General features: G+C 41.1%; 1 protein-coding gene across 2 annotated transcripts in view; it reads right to left on the bottom strand.

Moving 5' to 3' along the window:
* The window catches only part of ARHGAP26 (Rho GTPase activating protein 26), a 270,292-nt gene that overhangs the window by 16,300 nt on the left and 234,071 nt on the right, over positions 1-19,921 (bottom strand). For both annotated transcript variants that reach the window (XM_069971820.1, XM_069971829.1), the window contains 2 exons: positions 18,477-18,581; positions 806-894 (listed from right to left, as the gene is read on the bottom strand). In XM_069971820.1, coding sequence (XP_069827921.1) covers positions 806-894; positions 18,477-18,581 — 194 coding nt within the window. The remainder of the gene's footprint in view (positions 1-805; positions 895-18,476; positions 18,582-19,921) is intronic.

The raw sequence follows: 19,921 nt of genomic DNA, 5'->3' as shown, positions 1-19,921 counted from the left end.
TAAGGTGGCAGACCAGGCCTTAGCTGCAATGAAAACCACTCAGTGATTGTATTACGTGGGGAGCTGCGGGAAAAACTCCCATAATCTTGTAAACCACTTAAATACAAGGGCCACCATTGACAACCATCACAGCTGTATATAACTGATAGCTTCTTGGATGGATGGTAAAGGCTATTCTTTGGCTGGTGAAGGCTCAGCTCCTGAGCATGTGACATCAGATTGCCATATCTGTACAGCAGCTGCCACTAGCGTTGTAGATATACACTCAGTGGCACAGAGTGTTTAAAGAAATATTGTATCCTACAGCTTTAAAATTGGAACTGTATCACCAGTAGTACTGAAAAACAGGCTTTTGTCACTATTCATATGCACCAATACCCACTAACCATCCCCCCATCCACTTTAGGGCAAGGTTCACATATAAAAAGTCTGTAATATTTTTTATATGTTACTAATATTAGTAAAAATCTTGGTTTAAAATATTTGGATGGATTGTCACTATTATTTTCTGAAGGTGACATTCGTGTGACAAGTGCTTGACATCATTGCATTGGGGCTTTCAATATGAATTATTCATTTGACAACAGGTGCCAAAATCTTATCTTGAAAAAAATTATATTTTAGGGAAAGTCATTGTAGCTAATAGAAATCTATTACCTTTAAGTGAAGACTGTAAGGAAACAGAAAGCTTAATTTGCAGTTCATTATTCCAAAACTAAATTTATGAAGAGTTGTTTGCTGTATGCTAAACGTGTATTATACCATTTTAGTTTTTCTGAATTAGTCTTTTTATCTTTCTACTTACCATTTTCAAACACCGTGCCTGCTATAAATGAAAGCTCAGAGTCATGCTCAGCTTTACAGGCATATAAAGCCTTTGCTCGCCTTGGCAAACTGTGAAGAAAAAAAAAGCACAAAAAAATAAGTCTGCTTGACTTGCCTGCAAGTATATATAGATATATAGTACATACACATTTATATACAGATAACCATCAGGTCAGTTTAGTTAATGGGTGATTTAATATTTGTTCTGAAATATCATAAATTACTAGCATAGAAATCCAAGTCAAACATCATCAAATAGATGCCCTACAATATTTTTTTTTTTCTGGACCCTATTAAATGTCAAATAACAGAACAAGTTAAAGTATTAAAAGGAAGCATCCAACCTGCTGATATGTCTCTATTGTGCACAGGGAGCTGAGGATGAAGGCAAGTTTCTTACTTTAATCCTTGTGCTGTTTTTGTGATATTAGCAGGATATCTCCTATGCCAATGAGGAGTTTTGGTTATCAGAGTGGGACTACCTGCCGGCCAACACCGCTGGTATTCATAAGGATAGGTGGGCCAACCAGTGGCGGATCATGCACTGGGGTCAATAGTCCCGCCCCTATCACAGCAAAACACCTCATTAGCATAGGAAAGTAACAGACCACTTAGCCAATCACTGGACGAGACAGAACCGACCTGACAGTGATTGGCTGAGTGGCCTGTCACTTCAGTTTCAGAACACCGGGGAGCGTGGGCAGGTATGTATAATCCTAATTTTTTTTACACTTTTAAAGTAAGGGTTGCATAAACATCGCTAACTAGGTTAGTTTAGCCTTTACTGCACAATTTTAGAAATGTTCATCTGCCGCAGCTTTGCTGAAATTACTAAGAGGCTTAATAAATCCAGCATGGGCATTGGGAGCGGGAATTTATATTATACCCAAGCCAAAAAGACAGAAATGGCTGCACATCGCACCCATGGCTGACACGAAAGCTTATTCAGAAGACCTGTGTATCAGAGACCTGCACGTGGTACATGAGGCAATATGGTTTGGCCAAATTATATACTAACTTCTGATGTTGGTTTTAAATGTAGCTGAATAAGCTTTCGTGTCAGCCATGGGTGCGATGTGCAGCCATTTCTGTCTTTTTGGCTTGTGCATATTTATATTATGCCAATACATTTCCCCCAATTCGGTTTATTAGCCAGGACCTCTTTTGCCATTATTCCATGGACTATTTCAGATGCTCAGTATAGGCTCTTTGGCAGTGAACAACAGAATGCGGTTATACAACCCCATATTCAACAAGCTGAGATGCCCTGCGTATTCTGGCACCTTTTGATCACAGACAGCATTAACGTTATCAGCAATTTAAACCACCGTAGGTTCCCATTTTCCCCGGCTTGATTTACTAAGAGGCATAAGCTGGAGTAAATAATAATAAATCTGGCGTAGGAGGAGGCACCCCTCCCCCATTAGGCAAGTGGGGGATAATATGGCTGATGTATGCCAGGGAAGAGGGGAGAATCTGACCCTCATCTATGGTGTTTGCCAGGGGAAGATAATAAAACTCCCCCTTAGTGTTTACTTACTGTCTCGACAGTTCACAAGACAATCAATGTTATTCACTTAACCTGGGTGGTTTTTAACCTGTTAATAACTTGATCACTGTATATTTACTCGGTGATGCCTGTGGAGTTACCATGTAAACTGTATTTACCCTTTAATATGTTTGCCATTGGAAACCCAGGTATATCATTAAATTATAGCAAAGTGCTTTACATTTTAGATTATATATTAAACTAATAATATATAATAAAAAGTGTACTTCACCATTTACCATCCAAAACTACTACAGAAAGGCCCAATTAGCAATTTGTTGCTTTATTTTCATTAGCCAAAAAGTTCCCGGAATGTTCCAGTATGAACTTTGTAGTAACATGCCTGGTCATGCTTTGTACAGAGTAGAAGCAAGGAATATGCAATTCCCTAATCGTCTGACGGTAAAAAAGATCAGTCAGTAATTACAGGAACAGCCATCCATCACCCTCTCTTATCAGGTGCCAAAATTCTTATTCTGCACTGTACTGTTTCCAAAGTTGCAGTGAACACAGCGCACAACCCATTCAGCTCTAAACCTACTACTTATCAGGTCTGGCTGAAGCAACAAGCACAATCACCCCGCATGGTGCTCCTTCTGACCAACTGTGTAAATCTATGTGATCATCAGTGCACACAAATACTATAATACATCAAACACCTGCTAGATTGCTTTTCTTACAGTTACAGCTGAGGAAAAGTGGTGGCAGGGCTAGTCTCACATGTAACATGACTGTAAATTTATGTTGATATCTGCAAATTGTAGGTCACACTGGTGGCCACTCTGGTCGCCATATAGAGCTCTGCTGGCAAGAAGGTTTTTGCAAAATAGTAGCTGTGTTTCTTTTCTATTCCTGGATAACACCTTTAAGTAAAAAATGGAATATCAACAGATTGTGGAACGACTCCCTATCACAAAACAGGGATTTTGTTGATTGGTGCCAGCAGAACCACCTGAGGATTAATGCTGGAAAGACCAAGGAGATGGTGATGTCCAGTGGACATCCAGGCAACGGACATTGAGACAGTGAACACGTATAAATATCTGGGTGTGGTCCTCAATAATAAGCTGGACTGGGCTGATCACATGGACACAGTGTACAGAAAGGGCCACAGCAGGCTCTACCTGCTCAGGAGGCTGAGGGCCTTTGGAGTCCAGGGGGCACTTCTTAGGACCTTCTTTAACTCTGTAGTGGCATCAGCCATCTTCTTCGGAGTGGCCTGCTGGGGGAGCGGCATATCAACCAACAATAGGAACAAACTGGACAAGCTGATCAGATCCTTGAAAGCCCCCTGGAACCTGTGCAGGTGGTGGGGGAGTGAAGGATTTTGTCAGTGGTCAGCTCCATACTGGAGAATGACTCCCATCCTATGCACCAGACCGTGATAGCAGTGGGCAGTACTATCAGTGACCATCTAATTCACCCAAAGTGCGAGAAGGAGCGATATCGGAAGTCCTTCCTTCCTGCAGCGGTTAGGCTGTACAACCAACACCGACCTATGCAGAGATCACTCCACAAAAAGAACTAAAATAGTCTTACGTTTTTATTGTATCTTTTTTACCTTTTCTTCTCTTTGTCTACTTTAATCGTAATGCCTTTATTTTACCTTTTAGCTTTTTGTACGTGTAATACCTATGATGCTGTAACACACTGAATTTCCCCATGGTGGGACTATTAAAGGATTATCTTATCTTAAAACTGTCTGAAACATAGTAAGTGTGGTGCAAGGCATGAGCACCAATATTTTTGGTGCATTTAGCTTAGTAATAAAAGGTGCCCCTTTGGAAATAACAATTGGACAGTGATACAAATGAACAGATTTGGACTGACTTAACTGTCCACAGACATGACATTTTTTGAAAATCTCCAAGTAGGTCTCAAAAATGCAGTGTAAGGTGACCAACCACATTCCTAAGAATCTCTCTGAAAGAAGGAAGAACACAAGAAATACCTGGAGGCTCTGGTTGCACAAACTTTTGCACAAGCCAAGGCGAGATCACCATTTTAAGCAAACATTTGCAGAAATGTGTCATTTAAAAGGAAGTATTTGCTCTTAATATAATTTACATAAAAGTAATTTTGTAAATCTGACAAAAAAAATCCTTTACTTATTGTGTGGCACTGTTTAATCCCATTATGGTTAATTGGCACATTCTCAATTCTGCAGAGAGACAAAAGTTGTCTGGATCTCTATAGTCACTACTAGGAGCCTAAAGGGGTACTCCCGGCAGGAGGGCTTTTTCACTATGGCTGGGGAGGGGGTAGATGAAAGCAAACAACGTCCACTTACTTCCCTGTACCTCCCTGGTTCCAGCTCTGGGTCCCACTTTGTGCTGCTCCGGTCAACGGTCACTTCCTGATCTATGACGCGGTTTAGGATATGAATTTCAAGCCCACTCAGCCATTCAGCAGCAAAGGCAGGACCCCGCTACAGCTGCTGCAGCACGATGCGGGACGCAGCACTGGAACTGGAGAGGTAGGTGGACGTCATTGCTTTCATTCACCACTTCCCTGCCTGGAGTAACCCTTTAATGCATATTGTTTAAACACTGAACTCTATGAGATTAAATGCAGCAAGCTCCTCAGATTCCTTTAAAGGGAACCACATAATGTTATAAATCCATGATCATGCAAATCATGGCCTCTTAAAAGCAATACTATCACCATCAAGCTTTTTTTTTTTTTTTTTTTGTTATTTAGATAGTGTTGACAGACTCTACAGCACTGTATAAAAATGTCACTGTTCACTCCATGGAGTACTTATCCCCAGTGAGGTTTACAATCTACCCCTCACTATATTTTGCATGTTTGCTTAGGATTTCTGTTACACTCCAGTTTCCTTCCAGATATTGCCGTTGGTCAGATTTGAACCCAGGACCCCTGTACAATGCTAACCAATGAGCGACCATGCTGTGTGGGTGGTAAATATAACCAACTAAATATACAAGCTACTTTTGGAGGCATAATGCCTGTATATACAAATAATAATGATATAAGAGCTATTGTGTAAACCATTATAACAGATGCCATCTTGAGATTGACAGCTCAGCCTCGTGTGTTCGATTAGAATATACCCCCAGCAGTCATAGTGCCTGTTATTAGCAGCAGTGTCATGCTTACAGTCTTGTTATTGCTATACCTGTGTATCTAATCTTACGATAACCCAGACAGTGCTTCTCCTGCAGTATATCGAAGCCTATTAGTTCTGCTATTGTGCTACTGAGCCACTGTATCTAATTTCATATTTAAAACCCTTTCTATTAAGCCAGTTTAACTAAGCATATAATGTATGATACTGTGCTGCTGTGGCAGTATACCTAAGCCTCTTATTCCTGAAGCTGTGTTGATGTGCCCATGTAATCTCATGATAATCAATACTTTGTCACTTAGCTATACCAGGATTTCTCTGCACACTGGCTAAGACTACCATGTGTCATCTGCTGAGTCTGGTATCTACAATTATTAGTGGTGCTTTTTGCTGAGTCAGCATATCTACTGTAAACCTAATGTGTGATGCTGTCTGCTGAGCCTGGGTATCAAGCCATATCAAGTGTTAATCTGGGCTGCTGTGCCAATGTATCCAATCATATTATGTGGCATATTATTGTACAGTTAATCTAAGTTTACAATGTGTACTACTATGCCACTAAACCTGTCAGGAACCGGACAGCAGGACAATACAAGACAGTGAGCCCTAAGCTTAGCCCCGCCCACAGTCCTCTACCTATTTGCCACAATCCGCCCTAAGATGGCGGCGAGCAACTTGGCGACGGTCCCTGCACTGGCTTGGTGGGACACAAAGACAAGACAGACAGACAAAACACAATAAAGAATAGTCCACAGTCCGGGTCACAACAATCGGGCAACACGGTACAGAATCACAATCCAAAAGCAAGGTCAATAAACAGGCAATATGGTCAGGGGCAGGCAGCTAGCAGGAATGGTCAGAAACACAGGCAAAGGGGTTAGAATAAACAGAGCAAGAGAAACAGAACCAGGCAGAGACAAGCTCAATATCCGGCAGTGAGAGGCAGGCTGGCAGACACTATATAGGAGACCAGAGGTCCAGTGCAGGAGCTGATTGGACCAGACCCCTAATCTCCTCAGAACACCTGGGGCAAGAGCAACCTGACTGGCAGAGAGAACAGTCTGTCAGACTAGCTAACCAGCATCAGAGTTAACTCCGGAGTGGCCAGGAGTATCTCAGGCAAAGCGGGTGTGGCTGAACAAACACAGAAGGAAATAGAGCAGTGTTCAGACAAGGTTCAGGACACTGCACAAACATACAAAAACACTGAATATCAGCGCCATCTCAGGCGCGCAGCACGAGCCAAGGGGCGCACGGAGTTCGGCACAGGCACATTCATGACAAAACCAGTGTATCTAAGCCAATGATGGGTGTTCTGTGGGCTTAGCCAGCAGATCTATGCCTATGATTTGTGATTCAGTGCTGTGGAGCTGGTGTATATAAGCATATGATCCACTGAGCCATGGTATCCAAGCTAATGTGTGATGGACAGGTCATACTACTGTCCTGCAGTTGCAATAGGTAATCTCACCTACCTGCTGTGGACTTGATGGTGAGGATTCTATGCTGTGAATTTGATGGTGCGGATTTGACCAATATAAATAGATAGCTGGAATCTGGAGCATCAAATCCGCAGCAGATTAAGTACATACTGTATGATCATACCACTAAAGTGTACCTGACATTTAAAAAAACGTGCTTGGTTTTGGCACGTTAACCCCTTAGACTAGGGGTCCTTTCCCTAATCAGGGGGTATATCGTGCTGGACCTAGGCAGAGAAGTCACCCTAAGAAGGACAGACCTGCATGGGAACCTACCCCTCCCCAGTATCTCCAGGGGAGGCCACCGCTGGGTGTATTGCTCCCTCTGGGTGGAAATCAGTGCTGGATAGAACCAATATTTCACTCAAATAATCCAATACTATTGTATACTAATGGATAGTAATGTAGCAGTAAATAGCAGAAGAAAAACAAATAGGTTTTGGCAGTGTCAACATATAAAATAAAGTGGACTATACCGATTGATGAGAGGTACAGTGATGTATTATTCTTAGTTATGATATTGCATAACTCACTTGCGACCACCTAGTGTATATAACACATTAAACATACATAGCTAGTCATATTTGCTGCCAAAGTACTTACCCACCTCAAGTGTTTTGACTCAAGTCTCTTCAGAGGAGAAGGTAGGAGAACAGTACAGTAGGAACGTATATATTAGAGATGAGTGAACCAGGTTCGGGTTCGAGTCGATCCGAACCCGAACTTTCGGCATTTCATTAGCGGTGGCTGCAGAACTTGGATAAAGCTCTAAGGTTGTCTGGAAAACATGGATACAGCCAATGACTATATCCATGATTTCCACATAGCCTTAGGGCTTTATCCAACTTCAGCAGCCACCGCTAATGAAATGCCGAAAGTTCGGGTTCGGATCGACTCGAGCATGCTCCAGGTTCGCTCATCTCTATATATTCCTGCAGGGAAGGGGCTTTTAATGTGTGCGGGGCCGCTCCAATGTAAGCAGTCATGCACATATCAGTGTCGCCGCCGCCAGAGGTAATGACAGGCAGCCTCATTGACTTCCATAAAGTAGTACAACCTGCAATAAAATATGTTAAAGAAACTGGGAAGGTTGGAAAGCTATAGCTTGAAACACATAAAATTCTGTCTTTGCTATAAGTAACCTATATAAATTTTAATACATGTACGCATTATAGAGTACATAATGCCTTCCTAGCCCTTTTTATTGTACATGATATGTTATGGACAAAATGTCTAAAGCCCATGGTTACTTTTCCTTATGTGCCCTTTTGTAAAGTGCAAATAAGGTAACACAGCTGGTCGCAGCTAAAATAAAAAGCTACTGACTGGTCTGTGCAGATAATTTATCTTGACACATCAGGTAAAGCATATAGAAGAAGAATAGATTAATTGTGTGTCCTGTAGCTTGCTGGTAAACCTGGAGTCTGAAGCCATATATCCACACATATACTACATACACAGCTGGTAAATACTAATAAAAACAAACAAACAACCACAACCTTGTAAGATCATAAACTGAAGGTATGAACAAGTATAAAAAGCTCTCAAGGAAGCTCAGCAACCCAGCAGAGAAAATAACCTCTTTCTAATACTGTCAAGTGTAACTATGTGCACAGAGCACTTATTTAAGGATAAATTCACGTACAATGAAAAAGAAGCAGATTACAGTAGCAGGCAATCTGAGAAGAAGATTTTACAAACCCAGTCCATAAATTGCAGATATTTTCCAAATCCAATTTACTGTAGGATCTGCAGTGGAAATGGAACTTATAGACAATATCTCTCTTTAATAGGAAGCAGACAATTTTAAGAAAATTTAAATTTTGTCAGGTAATTACCTATTGTTTTAAATCAACCCCTTTTAATGATCAGTCATACGCCTATGGTGTGCCATGGTGCAAGGCAGTGAACACCAAGCAACTTACATTCACAGAGTGTGAAGTGTTTTTCACCGCCCGGCATGATGCATTCATATCATGCCAGGAGCAGGGAAACAAATCACAGCAGCACTGTAAAGACAAAGCCACACGGCCATGTCATCAAAGTGCCGCGGAGATTAGGGGTAGCTTCACACGTACCGGATCTGCAGCGGATATCATGCTGCGATGTGCAGAGAAATCCGCTGCGGATCCTGTACTGTGAAGCTGAATGGGACCCATACCAGCTGCCTGTATGGGACCCGGCATCCTTAACCCCCCTGCCCGCCCTGGCCCTGAGCATACATTACCTGCTTAGCGCACGGCTGTGTGAAGCTCCCGGCTCCCCTTGCTGCGAGGGGAGCCAGGAGCCTCACACAGCCGTGGAGCCGAGCAGGTAATGTATGCCCTGGAGCAGGGCTGCGGGCGGGCGGGCGGCGGGTGGGGTGGGGTTTTAAGGGGCCGGGTCCCATAAAGGCAGCGGATCAGCTGTGTGTATGGAACCCATTTAGCTTCACAGTACAGGATTCGCAGCGGATTTCACTGCAAACCGCAGCGTGAAATCCGCCGCCGATCCAGTACGTGTGAAGCTACCCTCAAACTGTTTCCCTTCTCCCAGCATGATATTGACATATCATGCCGGGCAGGGAATCACTTCACCATCTGTAGCATGCGTAAAAAAATGGGATGTGGGAATAAGCCCTTACAGTCTTGAAAATTTGCCACCAGCAGCAGGGACCAGAGATAACCCAGATCCCAGCAGTTTAACCTTTCAATAGCAACCACTGCATTTAAATGGGCACTGTTATTACCAATAAATAATGTTAACTCAGCAGGGGAGGTGATGTACTACATCTGTGCAATTTACTTCTTTATTTTCCTTATTGTTTCTCTGCTCTGCCCAGACTGACCCAGTAAAGGTGAATTCTGACTGGACAGCAGCAGTGCAACCCCCCCCCGTAACCCCCCCGTACACTGCTGCAGGTGAGTAAACTAACTGATCTAAGCGCCTCCCTACCAGCTCAGAGTGAAATGCAGAACAATGAGCAGCACAATGGGCCATTAGATTAACTGCTGGAGCTGGGAAATTGAAACAGACAGCATAAAGTAAGAATTTTTTTTAAATATGTAATGACAGGTACATTTTAAGTGGTCAGAAGTAGGCTTTCTCCATCATCCCATGGTTCCCCATGATGCAAACACTGAATCTGATATGTTTATATGGCAGTTGGGGAGGCTGATGTAAAGAATGCAATACAGAGGAATAGAAGGCTAAAGAGGGCCTATTTGTTCCTAACCAAAGAATGAAATAAATAGTAATAAACAAGTTGCGTGTGGCCAAAAATGTTGTAAAAGCTACAGCTCACCCCACAAAAGACAACCCCCCACATACCTCTGCTATGCTGTGCTGTGCTATTTCACATAGTAAAAAAAAGGCTAAGAGCATTCCTGGCACATGTGGCAAAGGCTCTCAAATAAAAAAAAAAACTCTGTCAGGCAAGATTCACACATAGAGAGTCAGTTTATGAAATATGTAAATTAAGCCCATGAAAATAACATACCCACTGTCTTCTATCCATCAGCGGCTGATCCAGAACACGGCTTTAGACGCTGATTGGCTGAGATGATACTTGTGCAGTGTCATCCCAGCCAATAAATGGCTACAGCCATGTCCCAGCTCAGCGGCTGATTTGCTGATGACATGTTTCAAAAGCCAGAGCCCAGCACACTCTTAGCTCAGTGTGTCAGGCTCTGCTGAAGATATAGGATGTAAAGTATAAAGTCTCCCCCTTCCCCCTCAGCACTGCAGCCATCCTTGCTGAGATGGGTACAGTGTGAGATCAATCTGGCCACCAGGGGTTTAAGTGTGGATGCCATGTATCCTCAGAAAAACTCTTGTGTGCCAGACTGCAAGATGATGCATACTGTAAGTTGCAGAAGACCTGTCAAAAAGATGGTCCTGCCTCTTTTTGTGTTTTTTCACTTTTGTTTTCCGGATATCGGTATCGAGAGGACTGCGTCAGATTCCATGGACTGTTATTTTTTTGAATAAAAGACTTTTATTAATTGTGTAGTTTTTATTTTTTACAGTCTTAGTAGTGGAAGCTGTGTGATGGACGGCATCCATTACTAAGTCGGGGCTAAGTGTTAGCCTTTATAAAATGGCTAACGCTAACCCCCCATTATTACCCCAATACCCACCACACCAGGGGTACTAGGAAGAGCCTGGTACCTGTAGTCCTGGGGCATCAACAAAATTGGTGCTCCTGGACTGGGCGGTGGTAAGCTCTTCCCATCCTGGTACTACTAGGCTTCTGGAAACAGGGGAACCCTACGCATTTTTTGTTAAATAAATAATAAAAAAAAGCATAGGGTTTCCACCATTTTATAACCAAACAGGTTAAAAATCCAAACAGCAGCATCCTATTAGTATTGTACCCCCCTTTTCTTACTGGTAAGTTCCCCTTTTTCTTGATGAGATGGGTGCAGTGCTAGGGGGGGGTAGTCTTTATACCCACCACAGATACCACTGCACAAGTAGGGTCACTTAACCCCTTCCTTTGTGGAGCAGGTGCAATCAGGTGGGCATTTTGACCCAAACACAGAAAATCACCAAAAAAGTAACAAAATATAATTCCCGCATAAAAAATTATAAGCGGCAGAAAAACACCCAAAAATACACGCAAATGCATGGAAAAAACACCATGTGCTGCATTAGCATTTTTCTTGATTGTTTGTAAAACGCCAAACTAAAAGGATGTTTGCGGGCACCTTTAGGCTGGCCTTAATATCTTGGAAAAACGCCAATAAAAACACCAGTGGCGTGAGGAGTTGGGTATTAGCATAAATTGTGAATTAAGATATTATCAACTGAGAAATATTGTTAGGTCAGTTAAGGAAAGGTATAGATGGGAAATAGGTAGTTCAAGAATAATTCACCGTATTGTTGACTTTGACACAAGTAAAAAAGGGTTAATTGGGGAAATATATAAATTATTATCAGAAAGACGGGGGAATAAAATTTCTATGTGTTCACAGAAAAAGTGGGAGAAAGTTATTGGGTATAGATCAGAAGAATTCTGGCAAGAGGTATATACTAATGCAAGGGATAACATCACAGATAAAAAACACAAGGTTACACAGTTTTTTTTTAATGCACAGATTATATTATTCGATGGCGGATATGAATAAATGGGGCAGGAATGTGGTTAGGGGATGTACTAGATGTGGTATTGAAAATGTTGATCTTGATCACCAGTGGTGGGAGTGTCGAGAGTTGGGTAAATTTTGGGAAGATATTTTTGAAAGTGTAAGTAAAATTTATGGCTTTAAGCCTAACGACAACTTCCTATGTGCTATATTGGGGGTATTAGAGGGACAAATGATCCTGAAGGTTAAAAAAGGTGTACTGTATAAGTTAGTTTTTGCTGCGAGATTGGTAATGGTGAGAAATTGGATTTTGGCAGAACCACCAACATGTAAAGAATGGAAAGAACTAGTGAGTACAATTCTGAGGTACGAACTGTGGCATAATAGGAAAAAGAAATGGTATACCAAACTAAAGGAGTATAATGAGTTATGGGTTAAATATTGGTTAAAACGTTAGTTTTTTTTTTTTTTTTTCTCTTGTTTGTTTTTTCACAGATGGCGGGAGGGTGGGGGTTTGGGATAGAATTGGATATAGACCTGGCAAAGGCAATATAGGATGGAAGTAACAAGTCAAATTGAACTAGAGCCAATAATAAGGGGAACAAGGGAACAGGAAGCACTTGTGAATGGGGGATCATTCCACTGGGCACCGAAAATATTAAGGTAAAGGGGTAGGTTTTTCTTGTTATTTTTGGGCTAGATAAAAAGGGAGGGGACTTCGTGAAAACCTGTTTGTGCAATGGATGGCATCGACACTGGTTTATATAATATGTACGATGTTAATTATTAGAGAGTGAACTTATTATTATTTTTTTTTTCTATTTTTATGTTTATTTTGAGCCAGAGAGATGTGTGGTATGACCTGATTGCCTTGTGCGGCCGGCCTGACCATTATAAATGGTTAGGGGAATCGGTCAGGGGAGTCGCAAGTGCTGGGTCACGGGCATCATGGAAAATTGGAATATAGTAGATCTGATGGTGCTGAGGTTCCTTGCTAGGGAGCTATAAGCCCAAAGCTCTGCTAGTATGTTTGTGATTGTTAGTGCTGGCTCTTAAGTGGATGGTTTAATAAACATGGTATAAAGGAAAAAAAAGAGAAAAATAAATAAATAGATTTGAACTAGATATAATATTTAGGAAAGATGGTGTTGTGCTGTTCGGAGCATGACTGGGTGGTCATGGAGTCGTAGTAAGGTTATTTTGAGGTTGGGTGTGAGGAAGGGGTGGATATAATTGTATAGAGTAATAGATAGGGATGTGAAGGTGCCCAGTGGAATGGGTCTTCTGGTATAAAGGATTATGTGGATGAATTTGCTTTCGCCCTTTGACCCCTGTGCTGTGAGCTGTCTATGGAAGTATGAAGAAAATAGCTCAGTGCTCTCATGATATTGTTAAGGAGGATGATTTATGTTCGGTTCTTGTTGTGTTGATGACCATGTGCCTGTTTTTTTTAAAGAATGTATTGAAAATAAAAACTTTTTTGAAAAAAAACAAAAACAAAACACCAGTGGCCAGATGTTAGCTGGCAAATAATGTAAGTTTATGATCTGCCTAAGACACATGGCGTTTTTTGGGGGTAGCTTTTTCTCTCCTCTCTGGCATTTCTGAGGTTCTTTGGCAGAGAGGCCCGTTACTGGCGCCTCTACCTGTCAATTATCCATCCTTGGCACCATAGTAGTGTAGTCGTGCCCCCTGTGCACCACACAACCACATTAGCATATGGATTAAATGACAAAGTACATGAAAATGGCACAGAGGATAAAGGTAAGAAACTTACCATCATCCTCAGCCCCCTGAGCATTATAGGGACATATCAGCAGGTTAGATGCTTCTAACCTGCAGATTATTTTAAAGGGAAAACTAACAAAAGACTAAAATGTCTAATGAGAACAATGCCTGAAAAGAGGAAAGAAACACATTTTTCAGTAAAATGCCAGTTTAGGGGTACTTTTAATAAAATATTGGGAAATTAAACCAATTTATGTGTTTCTCTAGCATGACTTCCAGAAGCTACGAGAGAGAACTACAGAATCGGAATAACAAATCCTCAATGTAGACATTTTAAAGAGACCGGATTGATGGACAATGGCGATAGTTACCACGGCACTAATGGATGATTTAATCGCTCTGAGATAGGAAGCCTTTAAAAATTGATAGCCTTTACTTAAGATAGGTCCTCAATATAAGATCTGCAGGGGTCTGACTAATGGCACCCCTGACAATTCAATGTGTATTTCACCTTTAGGTTTGTTCATATTTGCTAATGCCATATTATTTGTAGCAGTGGCAGAAAATAATGTAATGTCCAAATCAAGTGAATGGCACAATGCTGCCTTACCTTCCACCGCCGCTACTAGCAGAGCAGCATTTACAAGTCAGTACACTGTGTACAGCACTTTTTACAAGTATAAAATACATGTGAAACCCTCCATGGAAAAACATATTTCCAGACTGTAATATTAACTTTATCTTTTCTTAAGAGCTTAAAAAACATTTTGTTATTGCATAAAAAAGGTATTTTGCAATGATTATTTCAATTACAGCTGTCATATTCTAGTACAAGTTGCTATGGGCAATGCAGTTTTCCTCTTGCATTATTTATTTAAACTGATAAATTACATTTTATACTGTCTGTTCAAAGTTTACAGGCTATTTCCTTGGATGCACTTACTAAGTTAATGGTACACTATAATAGTGATAAGCATTGTGTTTGCCATACAGGTTAGCATCTGTACTGCTGTGCACTATACATGGTACTCACTGACAGTTACTGACTGAGGCCCAGCCTTCATCTATTACTCACAGGCTTCCATAGGTGGAATGCCAGAAGCCAAGGCAACCAACAGGACCCCACAATCACAGCCAAAAGGCTACAGAGTGAGCACCATCTTCTTGTCAACCTAGCAAATACAGAGTTAGGGTGCGTTCACACGTACAGGATCTGTAGCAGATTCTCTCCTGCGGATCCGAAGCAGATTTCATCTAAATAACTGAACACAGCATCAAATCTGCCGCGGATCTGCTGCGGATCCTGTACGTATGAACGCACCCTTAGGGTACAAACACACACACACCGTATATGCAGCAGATCTGCAGCAGATTTGATGGTGCAGATTTGATGCTGTGTTCAGTTATTTAGATCTAATCTGCTGCGTATCGCAGCAGAAAATACGCTGCGTATGTTTGTGTTTGTACCCTAAGGGTGCATTCACACCTACATGATCCGCAGCAGATCCGCAGCAGATTTGATGGTGCATATTTGATGCAGTGTTTAGTTATTTAAATGAAATCTGCTGCGGATCCGCAGTGGATCCGCAGCAGAAAATACGCTGCGGATCCGGTAAGTGTGAATGTACCCTAAAACTGACACCACTGGAGTGTGATCCTGTACTGACACACAACATCTACCAGTGGTGCTATTTTAACCCTGTATGTGCAGAGTTCATAGAAGATGGCGTCTCCCCATGCAGCTTATTGGCTTGTATTGTAGGGTCCTGATGGTTGCCTTGGGATCTTCGGTCTGCTGTGCTCTCTTCGCAGCTATAACTTTTGACACATCTGATGACTCTTTAAAAGTCTGTAATTGGAGTCAGCTCATAAGCCTGCAACATACTCCCTAACCCAATGTTTTATGTACATGTACGCCAAATGTCAAGGCTAGTAATACCTTGGTCTTAGACCACTTTAAACCAACTCTTCTCAAACTGTAAGGCCCTCCCAAGTTTTTGGTCAGGCTCATCTGAGGAAGTCGCTTTGGCAGCAAAACGGAGGTAAGTCAAACGGGGCTATTCCCACCTCAACTAACATAGTTAATAATTGTTGTCTAGGTTACCGACCACCACTCTGCTCTAAAATCAATGGTGGCAATAATATATAGATATTGTGTAAAAAAATATAATATAATATAAAAATATGTATACTATAACATCAGCCAGAGCACTGCTTTTAGAGGAAAGATGGTCAATAACCTATACAACAAGCTGTCAACAATGGGAGGGAATGAGGAAAATATCAGGAAAATGAGACAAATTTGTTAAATAAATCTTTAACTGGACTAGTACTACAAGATTAACTATGTTAGGCGAAAAAGCTATGGACTATGACCGATGCCAACAGACATTATCACTGTCTGACTGGTGGGACCCTGTAGACATTAACAAAAGCTGTGCTCCAAATACAGAAACTTTTCTATATTGCAATGTATAAGCTTACGTGGATTCTGTGCTGTAGATACATCTGTAAATACAGCAGGATGATGGTTGCATGTCTAAAACATTATAACCAACATTGAAAAATTAAAAGCATGTCAACTCAAAGAATAATTTAGTTTCAGGTTGGAGCTCCAGAATGATGGCAAAAAGTATATTTTACTTGGCATCCTTCAGATAACAGAAATATAAACATACTGTGCCGTCCTCAGTTCTAATGCATTTTAGGAGTATTGTTAAGAGGGAAGTGACTAAGCTAGAGAATGGGGAACAACACTAAAAAACAGAATTGAAAAACGTGCCATGATGAGTGTAAGGGGAGCTGGGGCCAGAAGCACTGATAAGCTTGCATGTGAGTCACAAGCACCTTAACCTCGCATTAGTCATGGACCACGTAAGTTAAACAATGTTATGTAACAGCACCAAATATAGATGCTTTCCTTCTACTTTCTGTCTTCCTCTTACAGAAATGGCCACATAAGAAAATAAAGCAAGGCTTTATAATGTTTTAGGTTAAAATAGGGGTTGTCCAGCCAAAATCTTTTTCTTTCAAATCGAATGGTTTCAGAAAGTTTGTAATTTGCTTCTATTTAAAAATCTCCAGTCTTCCAGTACTTCTCAGCTGCTGTATGTCCTGCAGGAAATGTTGTTTTCTTTTAAGTCTGACATGGTGCTCTCTGCTGACATCTCTGTCTGAGACAGGAACTGTCCAGAGCAGGAGCAGTTTTCCATGGGGATTTTGCTACTGCTCTGGACAGTTTCATTCTCAAACAGAGATGTCAGCAGAGAGCACTGTGTCAGACTGAAAAGAAAACAACATTTTCTGCAAGACATACAGCAGCTGATAAGTATGAGAAGACTTGACCATTAGAAGTTGTGGTATATAACTAGGATATGAAATTTCTTCTACCCCTTTGTTTTTCTCTATTTATTGTGTTGACATTTCCATGTACTGGTTTGGCAGTTCACTATACAGCAGGCAGATATTAGGTAGACAGCGGTGGTCTTAGTGGTCACTTAGTCACTATAGACTCCTCTCTATCACATTAATACAAAATTTTATATAAATTACCTTATTACAAAAATCCCACATGATCATCCTATGGTGACAAGATCACAATACACAGTATATCTGAATGCTTCGATACTTTACCTTATATACTTTATTTCTAAGTTTCATACTGTGACATTTATGAAGAGTCTGCTCTCTACTAGCACCGTTTGACATTCTATGTATTTTGGTTACTGTTACTGTGCTCCTGGCACCTCCAAGTGTCTTGTGAGGTGATGTCAGAGCTGTTATATTCTGGCCACTGTAATACCCTTCAAACCCTGCTGAGATTTCAAGGGCATGAACTAGTTCTAATACGCCTCTCATTTGTTTTGGCCTGTTAGTATGGCGGCTGGCCAAGAATACATTCCTCAGCTCTCTTTCTGCCCCTCTGGTGTTTGAAAATTGACTATACTGTGCAAGTTTCATATGGAAAGGTAAAGAAAAAGGCAGCCTTCAGTGAAATGCTGAGGGTGTTTTTCTTTATAATCAAATCATTGAAGAGCTCAGGTTCTTTGAGGCTTAAACACAGTCCAAATTTTAAAGTTAACGTTTTTGAGTGCCAAAGCTATACTTTACTATACTTTGTTTCTGGGTGTATAGGCTAAAATGCTATTTATATAATGTACCGCCACCTAGTCACCAAGCCATCTACCTAACATGTTTGAACATGAGAATATCCTTTACCAAGTCGAAATTACAAATGGTACATAATTTAAAGTGTCACCGTCGTTATAACTTTTAAAATCTAAATCAACAGTAGATGTGATATAAAGCAATTTGCAGTCATTATTTTTTTTTAAGTCATCATTGAAAATGCGGCACTTCCTGTTTTCTGACCTTTTTTTTTCAACCCCCCCCCCCCCCCCTAGGAAACAGAAAACAGGTCCTGTGTACCCCAGGCCATCTGAGCGCTCACAGAGAGAAGGCAGTCATGTGATTGATGGACACATTAAACCGTGACTCTGTATTGGCCGGAATTCCTGTGTTTACTCTGTTTTTTTTTTCAGGAAATCTGCCTTCAGTAGACTGGACCTGGATTTCTGGTAAGTTCAGCTTTGTTTGACAGCATGATAACAAAAATAATAATGAATGTATATTGCAAACTTGCTTTATATCGCATCTACTGTTGACTTAGATTTTGAAAGTTATAATGACAGTGACACTTTAAAATCTAGCTATCCACATAAGAAGCTGCACGCACTGACCTGGTTGGAGATGAATCATTAGAAGTTGATGATGTGGGCATTGGACTTGATGGGGCAGAGAACATAGGGCATGTCAGTGGTGATGTTGGACTTGGATTCAGTGAACTACAAAATAAATCAGAAAATAAAAATAAAAATTAAATCACTAAAAGCAGACAAATATTAAATATACAGTTGTTCTCTTTTTTTTTTTTTTTTTTTAAGTTGTCCAGTAGGATAAATATTTTTTTTTTAATCAGATATTTTTATTAAACATTTTATCAGTTTTACAACAAAACCCGTTTCCAACCCCCCCACCCTATCCCTCCCACAACATTCCCCACCCCCCACCCCCCACCCCATAGGACTACATGTCCTTACATCATCCCTTCTTGTGACAACAAGAGAACAGCATTATCACCAAAATATATGACGTATACATATAACCATACGTTCTTTTGCATATCCGAGTTTTAACGAATAAATTTCCACAGACAGGGGGTCCCACTCACACCAACATACACTCTAGCACATCCACAGTATGCAGCACCATCCATACGGGTGCTCTAGCAACCTCAAGTCCATTAAGGCCTATTCCGTGTACGTTCCATATTTTGGTCAGCTAACAACAAGGATAAATATTTTAAAGGATAGACAGACTTGCTTAAAAGAATAGAAAAAGTTATTTTACATTGCTTACCTACCTATATTGTTTTTACTGAGGGTGAGCTATGGACTCCCATAAACGGCTACTTTATTGATAGGGTTGACAATTTGGTTATTCACCAGGTTCACAATGATCTCTACTTCTTGGTCCAGTCTGGTCACACAGAAAATGGCATTCAGCTAATCACTGGCTGAGGCAGCTCATCATCATGGCATACATTTCCTGTGTGTTGAGACAGGACAAGGATGGGACACTGTTCGCAGTAGCCGGGGATCATTGATGTGAGCATTGCTTGTTATAATTTCTTTGAGCTGGTCTGCACCTTTTTAGGGTGTGTTCACACATACAGGATCTGCAGCAGATTTTATTTGCTTTGAATCTCCAACTTCAAATCTGCTGCAGATCCTGTACTTGTGAACGCACCCTAAAAGAATATTTCTTCTGCCTCACAATTTTAACTTTAAGTAATACCTTGTACAATTAAGGATGGTAAAAAGCTGGAGATGACTTAGGCTACATTCACGCGATCTGTGCATGGTTTGTATATACAGACAATGTGCTATGAAATGGACGCTGTGTCAGTACAGTAGCACAAACATTTAAACAGTTACGCAGCTCATCGCATCATAATGAATGATGATGCAGTGAGCTCTGACGTCTGGTTCGTAACACATCGTCCATGCACGGACCGTAATTACGGAACACATGGATGTTTTCCTAGTCCGATCCTAGTGACGGTTGGAATGTGCTTGTTTGCAGGATCAGATTACATAGATTTTAATTGTAGTCTCTCACCATG

The sequence above is a fragment of the Dendropsophus ebraccatus genome, chromosome 1, assembly GCF_027789765.1.
Source record: "Dendropsophus ebraccatus isolate aDenEbr1 chromosome 1, aDenEbr1.pat, whole genome shotgun sequence".
In the NCBI taxonomy this organism is placed as follows: domain Eukaryota; kingdom Metazoa; phylum Chordata; class Amphibia; order Anura; family Hylidae; genus Dendropsophus; species Dendropsophus ebraccatus.
The sequence above is the reverse complement of the archived record's forward strand: the minus strand, read 5'-3'. Positions and strand labels throughout refer to the sequence as shown.